This window comes from Salvia hispanica, chromosome 4 (assembly GCF_029641045.1).
Source record: "Salvia hispanica isolate PSC_SH4W2 chromosome 4, Shi_PSC_v1, whole genome shotgun sequence".
In the NCBI taxonomy this organism is placed as follows: Eukaryota; Viridiplantae; Streptophyta; class Magnoliopsida; order Lamiales; family Lamiaceae; genus Salvia; species Salvia hispanica.
The window spans coordinates 44582494-44597293 of NC_142695.1; the positions used below are offsets into that span (position 1 = coordinate 44582494).

The following is a 14800-nucleotide window of genomic DNA, read 5'->3' on the forward strand; positions in this document are numbered from 1 at the left end:
ATAGTCCAATTTTTTAAAATGGTGAGTTTCTCTCTTATACTTTACTTACTTTTTCTTCATATCTCTCTTAATTTATACTTTTTCTCATTCTCTCTTGTAACTTTATCAATTTTTCATCAATTTAACTAGGTCCTAACAAGTAACATCCCTTTTATTGACGGGGCACCAAACAGTACTACGTACTTTTGCAACAAATACTTCAAATTATAAACAAAAGTAGGCAATTTTTTAATGAATCACTTGATTCATTAATCCCAATAGTATTATTCTCATGAATCATGCAATTCCTGTAGCTCAATCAATAATATTTAATACCTCGATCTGTCCCAATAGTATTATTCTCATGAATCATGCAATTCCTGTAGCTCAATCAATAATATTTAATACCTCGATCTGTTGGTCAAGTTCAAGCAATAATGAAGTAATCATTGTCAAGTTCAAGCAATAATGAGTAATCATGCAAATAATCTTCCCAACGAATATAGTACTAGTATATCTTACTTAAACTCTGATTATATATGAAACTTCCAATTCAATTCAAGCATATACATTAATCTACCCCCATCAAATCCAATAATGTTTCTTCTTCTATAATAGGGCTAGCAAAAAATAATTATTTCACATGATCACATGAAAAAAGTATCATCAACAAAAATGGCATTCCTTAATGGCTTAGAATCTACACAAGATCTCCTTGATGCCCAAGCTCATGTCTGGAAACACACTTTCAACTACATAAACTCGATGTCCCTAAAATGCGCGGTTCAATTAGGCATACCCGATTCCATCCACAAACACGGCGCCCCTATGACGCTTTCCCAACTAGGTAGCGCCCTCTCCATCAACAAGGCCAAATCCAATGGCCTCTTTCGTCTAATGCGGATTCTAGTTCATTCCAACTTCTTTGACAAGGTCAAGAAGACCTTGTCTGAGGACGAGAAGGAGGATGAGGATGAGGAGGAGGCTTATTGTCTCACACGTGCTTCTCGTCTCCTTGTGAGAGACGAGCCCTTGAGCATGGCGACTTTTGTAGTAGCCATGATCGACCCCACCTTTGTTGATCCATTCCATCACGTGGGTGAATGGTTTAGCGATGATAACCCCTCTCCATTTATCACTAAAAATGGGAGAAATATTTGGGAGTACGCTGGGGTCGACCAAAGCCTCAATCAACTGTTAAATGAGGCAATGGCGACTGATGCAAGACTTGTGACTCGTATACTTGTTCAAGAATGCAAGCAAGTTTTTGAAGGGCTGGAAACGATGGTGGACGTCGGAGGTGGCATGGGCATCGTGGCGAGAGGCGTGGGGGCCGCCTTCCCGGGCTTGAAATGTGTTGTGCTGGATCTACCACATGTTGTTGCTGGTTTGGAAGGGTCTGACAAGTTGAGCTTTGTTAGTGGGGACATGTTTCACTTCATTCCGAATGCAGATGCAGTTTTTCTCAAGGTATACATGTGACCTCTTTTTATTTGGGATTAATAGTAATTTTTTGTTTTCCAACTTCACAAATGCAACATAATTTTAAGTCTTACTTTTTGAAAAGTTGATACATAATGGTGTTAATTAATTAGTTTGTACAAAGATACACAAAATCAGATATGAAACATATAGTTTTTATCAAATAATATGAGCTAGTACTACTATATAAGTATTAAGCAATTGGCTATCGATTCGCAGTGGATTTTGCATGACTGGAGCGACGAAGAATGTGTTAGAATACTAAAAAAATGTAAAGAAGCCATAGATGGGAGTAACAAGGATGGAAAGAAGGTGATTGTTGTGGATATGATTGTGGGTGTTGAGAGAGAGGAAGATAAAGCAACAGAAACAAAGCTCCATTTTGATGCTATGATGATGGCTGTGGCTACAGGGAAAGAAAGAAATGAGAAAGAATGGGCCAATATCTTCTATACTTCTGGATTCCAAAAATATAATATAATTCCCTTAGGATTGAGGTCTGTTATTGAGGTTTTTCCTTAATTATTGTGATCCCTTTCTGCTCCTATGTTTATATGCAACATGCCCTAGTTAAATTCATATTATTGTGAATCAAATGTATTCTCAATCGCTCACGTTTATTTAAGTTTTGGAATTTAATATAATGTGTATATGTAATTAGTTTGTTAAGATATGGAGTTTTATTTTCGTTCGTTGAACTATAATGTGGTAGCTATCACCACAAATAAATGGCTATAAAAAAAACACACATCGTTCGTTGAACTATAATGTGGTCGCTATCACCACAAATAAATGGCTATAAAAAAACACACATGTGTATTACCACAAACCAAAATTGCCATACAAAATTCTTATTATAGTGTATCAAATGCATCACCACAGACCAAAATTGCCATACAAAATTCTTATTATAGTGTATCAAATGTAACACCACAAATGAATCATAATGATTCATATCATTTTGAAAAAAAAAGTGGACTTTATAAAGAAAAGTGAGTTGCAACTATAAGTTGTAATTAGTAAAAGGTTTAACATTTGGAAGTCCAAAATAAAAGGCGAAAACCACATAAGCAGGTGGAGAAGAAGACATGACACCATCACTAATCAATTACACTGCGCCACTAATAATAATGTGGCCACAATCCACTAACACTACTTTCATTACTTTTTTTTCCCTCTTATTTTTTTCTATCTCTTTCCTATTTTATCAATTACACATTAAAACTTGTGTAATGTTTAAGTTTGTCTATTTTTTAAGAATGGATGGAGTATTATTTAATTTTTTAAATTTTAGATTAATATAAACTGAATACATGTTTCGTGCATTGTACAGGTGCTACACTAATATCATTAAAAGACGAGATTTTTGTATATTGATGGGACACGTCATTTGGAATAATGACTAGAGCATGATATTACACGATTAAAACTTTATTATAATTTAAATCTAAATAAAAAAAATTATAGTTGTATTTTTTAATTAATAAAAATAATTAAAACAGATTTATTTCTTAAACAATAACCCAACCTAGTATGATGCAATTGAAATCATTGTGTTGTTATTGGATCGATCTGATACAGACCAAATCCAAAAATTGCATTTTCGTGTTGTGTTAACTTCTTGCTTGTTAGTGTCTAATTATCGTGTTGCGTCAAAAATGGTTAGCAAAACGTCCCAAAAGGGAATACAAATCGCTTGGAAAAAGAAGGAGAATTGACATTGTCGAGTTGAACTTAATTACATCCTATCAATTAAGGTAGAGATGTATCGACATTTCTGATATGAAAACAAGCCACAAATCATCAAAGGCACCGACATTTCTGATATGAAATAGTAGACCACAAATTATCAAAAGCACAGTACAGCTGTATGCTATGCAGCAACATGTGGTTTATGTATGGGAATTTTAAATAGGCATCACCACAGTAATATCCAAAATACAATAATATTCAAAATTACATAACCATCACCACAAAGTTATTTTAAAAAATACGCATCACCACAATAATGTAGTCAAGAGGCATGCACTCTTTTCCACATTAGCAAGTCCAGACGGCATTAAAAAGAAAAAGCACAATGCTAGCAACATGCACCAATTCAATGTTATACATAAACGAAATACTAACACTAGTATTAATCAATCATGACAGAAATACCTCGATTACAGACCTCAACCCCAAGATAGGAGTGATCTTGTAGTTGAGGAAGCCAGCTGCAGAAAACAGCTTAGCCCACTCTTTCTCACTTCTCTCTTTACCAGTAGTCACGGCCATCATCAGCATATCCATACACAGCTGAGTTTCAATCGCCACATCTTCTTGTTTCTCACAATCCACTACCATATCAACTATAATCACTTTTCCACCTTTCTCTTTGCTTGAAGTTATTGCTTCTTTGCATCTTCCCAAAATCTTAATACAATCTTCATCGCTCCAGTCATGGAATATCCACTGTTAATTAGTACTACAAGGGTTAATTTTAAAAATTGCAATTAAGATTTAAAAGATACACATATAGTACTATATTGAAATGACATACTTTGAAGAAAATTGCATCAGCTGGTGGAATGAACTCAAACATGTCTCCACTAACAAAGCTCAGATTCTCAGATCCCTCAAGCCCAGCAATCACGTGGGGGAGCTCGAGCACCACGCATTTCAAGCCGGGAAAGGCGTCTGCAACGACCTTTGCCACCGTGCCAGTGCCGCCACCCACATCCACCAAAGATGTCAAACCCTCAAAAACATGCTTGCATTTTTCCACAAGTATGCTTCCCACAAACCTCGCATCACTAGCCATTCCTTCATTGAATACTTGATTAAAAACCCTGTCGTTTCCTGTAAGTTCAAATAAACCACTCCCATTTCTGGTAAAGAATGGAGAAGCGCTTTCATTTTTAAACCATTCGGTCACATGATGGAAAGGATCCGCTAAGATGGGATCGATTATGGTGAGCGCGAAAGGGGCGAAGCTCAAGGGCTCGTCTCTCAGCAAGAGACACGAAGCCCTTGTGAGCGAGTAGGCCTCTTCCTCATCCTCGTCCTCGATGTTAACCTTGTCGAAGATCTTGGAATGGACAAGAATTCGCATAAGGCGAAAGAGGGCGGGGGATTTGGCTTTGTTGATGGAGAGGGCGTCGGCTAATTGAGAAAGTGTGATAGGCTTATTGTGTTTGTGGATGGCATCGGGTATGCCTAATTGAATTGCGGATTTAAGGGACATTGAACTTATGTGGCTGAATATGAGATTCCAAACATGAGATTGAGCATCCAGAAGCTCTTGGGTGGTATCTACTGCATTAGCCAACGCCATTTCTTGGGATGCTAGTGTTCTTGCTTGCTTTGTAAATTGTCCCTTCACTTATAGAAGAGTAATTTACAGTATATAGTTGCACTTTATATAATTTAATTAAGGAAATAGTCCGTACTATGTTTTTTTGTCATTATTGACTGTGAAACATAAAATTGAATATTCGCAGAGGTAGCGTTAATATTCGCTAGAATTGACATCTTATCTTTAGGCAAACCCTTAACCCTAAACCCCTAGATCTGCTAGGATTTGAAATTTTGAAGTCTATCTGAAGTGAGTTAGAAATTGGGCTTCAAACGGCATGTATATAGTTGCACTTCTAACTCTTGAATTTTTGCAAAAATCTTGTCACTTATTATTGAACTGAGCAACTTTCGAACGCAAAACTTTCTCTATTGGACTTGTCCAGAGCCATTGTCCTAGTGACAAGGAGCTTAGACATTATTGTATAAGGTGCTGAGTTCAATTCCTCTTGACATCAGTTGTAATTTCTTCCTTTCTAAAAAAAATAAACTTTCTCTATTGGATTTCGATAGGGGCGCGTAACACAAAGCTCTTTCGAAGATAAAGACATTGGTGATCATATACTCATATAAGAGTATTTCAATTACATCTTGGTAGGACAATTAATGTTTATATTCTGACTTTCTTCATTCGTTCATTTTGCCTTGATTAACTTCCTATAAAATCAAACTCAACATTTTAAGTCTATAAAACATTTAAAAGTGCATAAACCAAGGGAAAAAAAACGATGTGAATGATTCACATCATCCCTTCATCACAAGATGCTCATTTACTGGGTCTATATGAGAAATTTGTTATTATACTAATATACATGAACATTTAATTTTCAAACCATTCCTTTTAGCACAGCTAAATTTTCAAACCATCCCCTCCCTACGAGTAGGCTTCTTTTGTTCGATTTTAATCAAAAATCGACTTTTAATTATTAAAAATTGATTTCTATTTTAAAAAATCTATTTTTAAAGTAAAATAAAATAAAATTATAATTTTGCAATGATCTATACTTAAAGTCGGGTATGTGAATAAGTGAAAGATAATGTTTTGTAGTAGTATATAATCTTCTACAGAAGAGGAGTATATTTTGCATTGTTTGAGTAAGGGAAGTGTTATATTGCTAACTCAATGCTTAATTGCTAACTACAACTCAATAATAGCCATTAGATATTCAAATTAAAGGCTTAGATCATCAACCACAAAATATCAATACGGTCAACAAAAAACGTCAATAAGACCATATGATTAATTCCAAAAAATATCAATAGGGGTATTAATGTCAAGTTAGTTATAACTAACTTTTAAAAGAAATCTCAAAACTTTAAATTCATATAACATATATCAAATTAAAGATAATTTTATAAGGATTCCAACGATATACTACATGCAAATGTTCCGACGTCAAAATTTGAAAAAAAAAATCTAGAATTTTCGTATTTTTCGTACACAGGCTAATGTCAATACAGCTAAGATAATATGTCAATATAAAGCATATACAATATCAATCCTAAATTTGTGTTGACATTCTCAAAGCATTGTGTTGATATTTTCGAAACACTATATTGACATTTTCATTCAAAATCCTAATTTGGCGTTTTTTTTAAATTTTTTTCGATTTAATTAATAAAAACGAAAATTACACGTGGCAAATTGTAGACCACACGTTTTTTAAAATCATGTGGCCTTAAATTAGTTGCAATTAGCAATTAAATGATGAGTTAGCAATTGATCACTCCCCGTTTGAGTAAACCTTTAATTAATTTTAAATTTTCAACTTCAACCTTCCTTATAATTTCGATGTGGGACAAATAGTTCTTTTACGGATAGGTTCAACACCAATTCTCCTTATGATTTTGATGTGTTTGCTTTATTATACTTAAAGAGAGTTTTTATTGCTTTATATTAATTTATTTAATTCCAATACAAAATCAAAGTTTAATATAATGGTATATATAACTTGGAAAGTTTTACGGATTGTGGGTTCAAGGTTTGAACCCAACAATTTGTTTTTTATTTTTATTATATTTTTCTCATTTTATTGCGTTCACTTTTCTTTTGAAATAACATGTTTATACTTTTGTTAAAATATGAATTTAATTAGAATACCATTTTAAAAAATTTAACTAAAATTAATTTGTATGTGAGTATAAACTTTTTATTGAATCTCATATTTTAACTAAATTGAAATTATAATTACTTTTAATTTCATAATAAATAAATTAAAATTAAAAATGAGAATAAATGAAATTATGATATTCATGAATAGTACTCCCTCCGTTCCATAGTAATGGAGGTGTTTCTTTTCGACGCGGAGATTAAGAAAAATTGTGTTAGGTGAGGGTTAAGTGAAGAGAGAGTAAAGTGAAAAATGAAAAAGGTAGAGAGATGAACAGAGAATAAAGTAAGAGAGAGTAAAGTATGTGTGGAAAAATGTGTTGACTTTTACTAAAAAGGGAAATAGTTGTATTACTATAGAACATATCAAAATGACAAAATAACTCTATTATTATGGAATGGATGAGTAATAAAATAAATGATTAAGAGAGTGCAGAGCAAATATCCTTATCAAATCCATAAATAATTGATAGCCATACATTCATAATGTGATTCTAAGTTTCGTTCTATGAAAGCGTACCACGTTTATCACCCTTATGCCACATATCACCTCCGCATCAATATCAAAATTTACTTGATTTGTTAACTGCCCATTCAACTGTGATTGACAAATTAAAATATAACTCTTGTTTTATTGTTTCCCTCCCGTTTATAAAATTGGTAAAGTAAAATTGAGGATGAGAATGATTTTTAAAATTTAAAATAGTGAATATACGATAGGACTTATATTATTAAATTAATATAAATTTTTTTAAAATGGAATGTATATATTTTTATGTAATGGACGAAAATAAAAAGTGCATATATTTTTATTTTATGGGAGCGGAGGGAGTAATTGTTACTAAAATTTCCAAATTTACAGCAGAATTATGAGAAAAAAAGTTATCAGTGGACTCAATCACTTTTTCATTAGTTAGTTTTAACACTCTCACAATAAAATACTCCCTCTGTCCCCTATTAAGAGTCACACTTTTCTATTTCGGTTCGTTCTCAATTAAGAGTCACACTTCATTTTTACCATAAATGGTAAGTAGGTCCCACATTCCACTAACTCAATTCACTCACATTTTATTATAAAACCAATATAAAAAAATGGGTCTCACATTCCAATAACTTTTTCAAACTAACTTTTCTTTACATTTCTTGAAACACGTGTCCGGTCAAAGTGTGACTCCTAATGGGGGACGGAGGGAGTAATATAATGAGTTAATCATGGTACTTTTAGAGCATCTCCAATGTCGGCTAGCCAACCGGCTAGCCGATTCGCGTCGCTAGCCGGTAGCTAGCCGAACCATTGGAGCAAGCCAGCGCCAAATCGACGAAAAAAGCGGTGTAGGCTGGCCGATCGCGTAGCGATGGCCGCCATTGTGGCGTGCCGATCGGCCAGCGCTATTTTTTATTTTTATTTTTTAATTCTTTTTTTTTTAAATTTTAAAAAACTATATAAACGCGATTTTCTCTATCTCTAAATTTTTGTATAAGAGCAACATCTAGCGATGGACAACAACAACTAGCCCAATACAAAATTAAGACCTAAAACAGAAACATGTAATACTACCATTTTTTAATGTATTTTTTTAATAAATTAGTGAGGAGTAGAGTGGGGCGTTGGCTCGTGTGTGGAAGCCCGGATTTTTTTTATTATGTAATTTTTTTGATTTTTAGTTAATGTACTTTTTTTTATTTAAATACAATTAATGAATTTTCCCGTATATGTCTCGTAAATTTAATTCAGTAATTTAATCGTAATTTTAATGACGTAATTGTAGTATATTTTGAATTATTTTTATTGCGGCTGGCCTATGGCTGGCCTAAATCTGATGTGGCAGGTGATTTTTTAGTGCTGCTGACGTGGCAGAGAGAGAAAGTGGCTGGCCTATGGCTGGCCTATTTGCAATGGAGATGCTCTTAGGGGTGATAAGTGCTCTTATTATCTAGCTAACCGGTTATTAATTAGAGCCTATCATATCACTCTCTCTGTCCTAAAAAAAATTAAATGGCACGAGAATTAACATAAAATTGATAAAGTAAGAGAGATTAGAAGAATGATATGGTAAAGTAAGAGTGAGGAGGAGAATAGTAGTTAAAGTAATGTTAGTGGATAGTGGAACCTATATTATTAAAGAGTGATGATTTAGAGACATAATGTCTCCATGACATAATACCCTTATGTCAATTTGACATAAACCAAATTATAATATGGACTAATATACCCTTATTTTGAATTAAATAATAATTGAATAAATAAATATAAATCAAATAATCATAAAAGGAAAGGCATATCAAAATACTATCTTTCATCAAAATATACATCAATTAAATATTATCAAAGTCAAACTCATATCAAATTATACTCTTTTACTTAATACACTCAATTAAAAATAAGGATTTACAACGGCAGAATATCTTCACTCATCCATCTGTCGACCAGCTGATGCACTTTTTATTTGCACTATAAATACCTGCAAGTATACAGAGTAGGTATAGTATAGCAAAATGTTAGTACCGGGTATCGAACACGGGGAAGATGTACACAAAGTGTCTATCTTCTACTAGAACTCAATTACTATCTGGAGAAACAAGAATTTTTGGAAACTTTTGAAAACAGTAAATATTAAAAACAGTAAACAACTAAATGCAAGCAAATCACGGAGAGAAAAGTATAGAGATAAGGGGAATTCCAGGGATGTGCTTTCACTTTTATGGTTATACAAATTCCAAACTACAATACCCTAGCACAGTTAATACTTTGAAAGGACGAGTCACCTAGCTTATGCTCATGCGATACAAACGTTGATTACTAACATTAGGGTTTTCAATCCTAACACGTAACTCCAAAAAGCTCCTAAGACCCTTGAAAAGTCCTCACTCTCAATTAACAGTGCCGTATTAAAAGAAGCTAACTGTAGTGTCTACTAAGTGGATCTAACTCGCTAGAACTCTGTCACAGTTATGAAGCAAGTTGTATTGAATCATACATAATTGTGTCACTCAATTATGAAGCATCATGATTAACTTAGGGAAGAAACAAAGTAAAAACAAAACGGATATTAAATAGAAAACGGAATTGTATAACCAAAGTTGCTACTAACACATCCCTAGAATCCTATGAGTTTAGTTACACATGACTGAATAAACTAAAAACATAGATTGAAGGGAAAGCAATTTGAACATAAAACTAAAGCAAATAAAACTCGTAGGTTGAATCCTTGTCGTTCTTGGTGTTCTTGAAATCCTTCTTCAACTCCTTGCACAATTGAAGTACTCTAGCTTTTGATCTCTATGAATGTGTTCTTGTTGTGTGTCCAAAAAAACTCTCTTTTGATGAAGCTTGAGGTCCTATTTATAGGGGAAGATTATTCCCCATCATAGAAGGAAAAGATCTTCAAAATTTGGTAAATCTTGGAGCAAATCTAGGGCTGGTCGGATTCGCCGCCTTTCTCCGGCGGGCCGCCGCACCTTGGCCGGCGGTCGCCGCGTTGGAGTCCAGAGATTCTGACCCTTCGGTGGCGGACCGCCACATGTCCTCCGGCGGTCGCCGGGCGAGACTCTTCTCCTAGCGTAAATTTCCGAGGCGGGCCGCCACATAGCTCTGACCGCCGGGCGCCGGCGGTCGCCGTACAACTTCGCGGCGGTCGCTGGTCGCCGTCTGACTCCAGATTTCCAGACTATGCGTTTTTACTCCCCTTTTCGGCTCAAATATGCACATTTCTCACAAAACACGTCAAAATACCAAAATGTATAGAATATGCAAATAATGGACATGTAGAGTGATTTTGATAACAAAAACGGACCAAATAATGGCCTTAAAACAGTGCAAAATCCGGGCGTATCACCAGCCTCCACCGTCTCCGTCGACCAGCCTCCACCGTCCGGCCCTCCGCGTCGCAGGTTGCGGCATCTTCAGCCTTGTTCATCCAAATCATTGGTGCCACGATATAAGAAAACATCAAAGGTACCGCCCCTATGCTCTTATTTATATGTGTTTTAGGCTTCTTATACATGTTCATGGTCAAGCATTTCTACGCTCATGGTTAAGCCCTTACCCAAATGTCTATTTTAATAATTTTTCTATAAACAAAATTTTCTCAATTTTGGAAAATTGAGTTCAGCCCTTACCAAGTTAGTGTTATGGAAGATTAAATGGATAGAAATTGGAGTATAACAAAGGACTGAGTTGAAATTTCTCAAGTGCAGAGAAAGCAGCCATAGTTGGTTTCGCGATGTCTAGAGAAGACGAAGATGGAGTACTTGTTAATCACAATGAAATAATAATATTATAATATTATTACTTAGACTATTATTAAATGGAACTTGTTTGGGTTTTGGTACTACTCTCATCGTCACTAGTGTTGATGTGAGTAGAAGAAATAAATTTTATTTCGAATTTTAATTATTTAATTTCTTTTCTATTGGCATTGGAACCTCTTTTTTGGCCGCTGATTTTATCCTTGATTTCAATTTTCTAATGCTTCTTTTCTTCCCTTTTTTAGCCGTTGATTTTATCCATGATAACATATTTACATTTACTCCATTGTTGGCTTAGGTGCGAGTTCGATCAAATCCTGTGTTCGGGTATGATGAACGAGATATATGAGGAAATTTTTGGCGACAATCATGAGTTATCGGAAGAGGATAACAACAATGGTGAAGAAGAATATGATGTGACAGTGGAAGAGGAAGGTAACAACAATAATGAAGAAGGAGATGATGTGATAGAAGGAAATGGCGAAAATAACAACAGAGAAGAAGAAGCTACTGTGATCCTAGATTCTAATGGTGTAGACGGCAACGATGATGATGATGTTTCGGGTGAAGATCTTATAGCCAACATGGCTCCTATGAAGGGAATGGAATATGATTCAAAAGAGAGCCTTATGAAAGCCTATCAAGATTATGCGAAACTGCAAGGCTTTTCTGTTGCAATACGTAGCTCATCGTCTAAGTATTACGTGCTTGCTTGCTTCAAAGGGCGAAAGCCTAAGGATGTAATTATGAAGTTTACCAGACAAACGTAGTGTCCGGCTCATGTTAATTGCATTGTGAAGACTAATGGTAAAGTGATTGTGTCGAATGTTGAGTTGAATCACAATCACAGTCTTGAGCCGCAATTGTCAATGTTTATGCCGGGTAACCGAGTTAAGTTTGCACATGAAACGCTTGCTGGAAAGTCGAGATATTGCAGGCTATAGGACTTGTAAAAACGTGAGGACTCTAGAAGTTATGGCCGGAGGTCCTCAGAATCTAGGTGTCACTGAGCGAGTATGTAGGAACTTCATAGATAAAAGGAGAAGGTTGAGACTTGGAGATGGGGAGGCCGAACCTATACACGGGCTGTTTTTGAGGATGCAACTGCAAGATAAAAACTTTTTTCACATTACGGATGTTGACGATGAAGGACGTCTGCGTAATGTGATGTGGGTACATCCTCGTAGTATAGCTGCGTACGAAGAGTTCCACGATGTGAGTTTCGATACAACTTACCTTGTAAACAAATACAAGATGCCGTTGGCGACGGTTGTCGGAGTTAACCAACATAACCAATCTATATTATTGGGATGTGGTTTATTGAGTCACGAGCAGTCCGAATCATTTAAATGGTTCTTTAGCAACTGGTTACTGGCCATGAAAGGTGTTCAACCTACAGCAATGCTGACAGATCAATGTGAGAGTATAATATTGCCGTGAAGGCTGTTTTTCCAATGACTATACATAGACTTTGTCTATGGCATATTACCTGTAAAATTCCACAGAAGTTCAAAGGTGTGGCTGGTTTTCGCAGCTGTTCGTCTGATTTCTACTCAACGATATATGATAGTCTCAGTATTGCAGAATTTGAGTCAAGGTGGACAGATTTTCTATCTAAACACAGTCTTCATAACAATAGGTGGTTGAAAGATTTGTTTGATGAAAAGGAGAATTGGACACCCATCTATTTGAATCATATTTTTTGGGCTGGTATGGTATCGACCCAACGAAGTGAATCTATGCACGCATTCTTTGATGGTTTTGTGAACTCGAAGAGCACGCTGAAACTGTTTGTGGAACATTACGAGATCGCTATTCAAAACAAAATTCAGAAGGAGATGAACGCTGATTACCAGTCCAAGTGCGTGATGCTGAAACCAGTGTCAACTTTTCAATGGGAGAAACAATTGCTAGGTGAATACACTCATAACATCGGCCTCTTGTTGCAAGTGGAAATCAATAAAATTAGTAGTTGTAATGTGGAAGATGTCGCAATTGGTGAAGATGGTGTGCATCGTTGCAAGATAAAGGAGATGCGATTAGTGCAGAATGTTTTTCACAAGGAATACACTTACACTGTCGAGTATCGTCCTTTTGGGGAATATATAAGCTGCAACTGTCGTAGGTATGAATTAAAAGGCATATTTTTCGTTCATATCTTGAAAGTTTTGGTGTACAAAGATATTAATCATGTACACGATCGTTACATCATGAAAAGATGGCGGGCAAGAGAGTATAGACCACATTCTAGTATTGTTTTTGCAGGTGGTTATCCTCACATGACCGAAGAGTTCAAAGCGTTTCAAGATATGGAAAGAAGCTTTGTAAAATGTGTTGATGCAGCTATAACTGACCCACGGGCGATAAAGATGGTGAAAGAAGCTCACGAAAAGTTATTGGTGGATATAATGAATATTAATCGTGGTGGGTTAATTTCGAATCCAAGTCCCAATGGTGAGAATGCACGCATTTTTCTAATAATCCGCCTGCTATACTAGATCCGCTGGTGAGTATTCCTCGCGGACGGCCGAGAGCAGACATGAGGCTTCGATCAAATTTAGAAATTAACACAACTCGTAATAGGCGTGGTAGAGGAAGAACAGGTGCTCGTGGACGACGTTAGAATCGTGGTCAAGGAGTTGCTTGAGTTTTTTTTTTCATTGTGATGATTCTGTTTCAATTCAGTTCATGCCCTGTTTTGATGTCTGGGAATTGAGATGGTTTGTTTATCTTTACCTTTAATTGATGGATTTTTTATACATATGATCGTCTTATGTGGTTGCTGGATTATTTTAAGAGATTTACTGCCTTAATAGTGATGTATGATTTCTCTTGCAGGATGAGTTTTGCTTTCGTTATTTTCATTTTTGAGATGCTTTAGTTTGTATTCTTTCTTTTGATCTTGCGTTTATGTTTTACTGAGATGACTTGAGGCTATGAATTATTTGTTGATTTATCCCTATAGAATCTTTAGTTGTATTTTTCAGAAAAATTCAAATGATATATGATAGCCTTTGTGTGGTATATAAATAGGTGTAGGGGAATAAAGTTTTTTCGACAATATAGCTAACAGTTGGTGGACGATTCTGGAAAAGAAAATCAGAAGTATTATATATACACCTACTAAGCAATAAAACCAGTATTACTATTAAAAAATGGATATAAAAAAGTAATTTATGAGTTAATGTAGCAAATATTTGATAACAAAAATTATTAGTATGCGAAAAAAAAAGAATATTCACTATGACACTAAATAGGATTATAAAGTTTCTTCGTTAATCTAGCGAATATTTGATAGCAAATATTATTAGTATCAAGCTATTCCCTAATTGAATCAATCTATTCCTGGAGGATTATTGTGAGTGATTTTCTACACGTCTTTCCTTGTTTAACAATAAATAATTAATTTATGGACCTTGTTCCAATTATTTTATTATGAAATAATAATTAAAGTTCTATTGTAAAAAGTATATACGTACATAAATATGTTTAATTTTTAATTGTTTTCATCCAACGAAATAGTAATAGTCACTCACATCAACTTTTTATTTTTTGTGTATAATAATGTTTAAAATTCTAAATTCTAAAATAGTACTCCAGTAGTATACATATGTTATATAGTACTGAATTAATACTTGTATCATCTCA

General features: G+C 34.8%; 3 protein-coding genes across 3 annotated transcripts; 2 read left to right on the plus strand and 1 right to left on the minus strand.

Moving 5' to 3' along the window:
- Positions 1–554: 554 nt before the first annotated feature.
- LOC125197164 (8-hydroxyquercetin 8-O-methyltransferase-like) lies at positions 555–2100 on the plus strand. Its single transcript, XM_048095875.2, has 2 exons — positions 555–1449; positions 1681–2100. Exons 1-2 carry the CDS (start codon positions 631–633, stop codon positions 1981–1983), a joined length of 1122 nt encoding a protein of 373 aa, XP_047951832.1. The 5' UTR covers positions 555–630; the 3' UTR covers positions 1984–2100.
- Positions 2101–3388: 1288 nt separating this feature from the next.
- LOC125193270 (flavonoid 8-O-methyltransferase 1-like) lies at positions 3389–4827 on the minus strand. Its single transcript, XM_048091040.2, has 2 exons — positions 4001–4827; positions 3389–3912 (listed from the first exon to the last, which is right to left on the minus strand). The coding sequence occupies exons 1-2, from the start codon at positions 4772–4774 to the stop codon at positions 3604–3606; spliced, it is 1083 nt and encodes a 360-aa protein (XP_047946997.1). The 5' UTR covers positions 4775–4827; the 3' UTR covers positions 3389–3603.
- A 6654-nt stretch (positions 4828–11481) lies between these two features.
- Positions 11482–13995, plus strand: LOC148929257 (protein FAR-RED IMPAIRED RESPONSE 1-like). Its single transcript, XM_089056771.1, has 6 exons — positions 11482–11892; positions 11953–12034; positions 12090–12367; positions 12658–13273; positions 13418–13606; positions 13991–13995. Exons 1-6 carry the CDS (start codon positions 11482–11484, stop codon positions 13993–13995), a joined length of 1581 nt encoding a protein of 526 aa, XP_088912897.1.
- The last annotated feature ends 805 nt before the right edge of the window (positions 13996–14800 follow it).

Excerpts from the sequence above, each read along its gene's own strand:
- LOC125197164 (XM_048095875.2), top strand. The coding sequence starts at position 631 with ATGAAAAAAGTATCATCAACAAAAATGGCATTCCTTAATGGCTTAGAA. Across the intron at positions 1,450-1,680 it reads CAGATGCAGTTTTTCTCAAG|TGGATTTTGCATGACTGGAG; the intron begins GTATACATGTGA and ends ATCGATTCGCAG.
- LOC125193270 (XM_048091040.2), bottom strand. The coding sequence starts at position 4,774 with ATGGCGTTGGCTAATGCAGTAGATACCACCCAAGAGCTTCTGGATGCT. Across the intron at positions 3,913-4,000 it reads CTGATGCAATTTTCTTCAAA|TGGATATTCCATGACTGGAG; the intron begins GTATGTCATTTC and ends ACTAATTAACAG.
- LOC148929257 (XM_089056771.1), top strand. The coding sequence starts at position 11,482 with ATGATGAACGAGATATATGAGGAAATTTTTGGCGACAATCATGAGTTA. Across the intron at positions 11,893-11,952 it reads AAGGGCGAAAGCCTAAGGAT|ACTAATGGTAAAGTGATTGT; the intron begins GTAATTATGAAG and ends TGCATTGTGAAG. Across the intron at positions 13,274-13,417 it reads ATATATAAGCTGCAACTGTC|GTGGTTATCCTCACATGACC; the intron begins GTAGGTATGAAT and ends TTGTTTTTGCAG.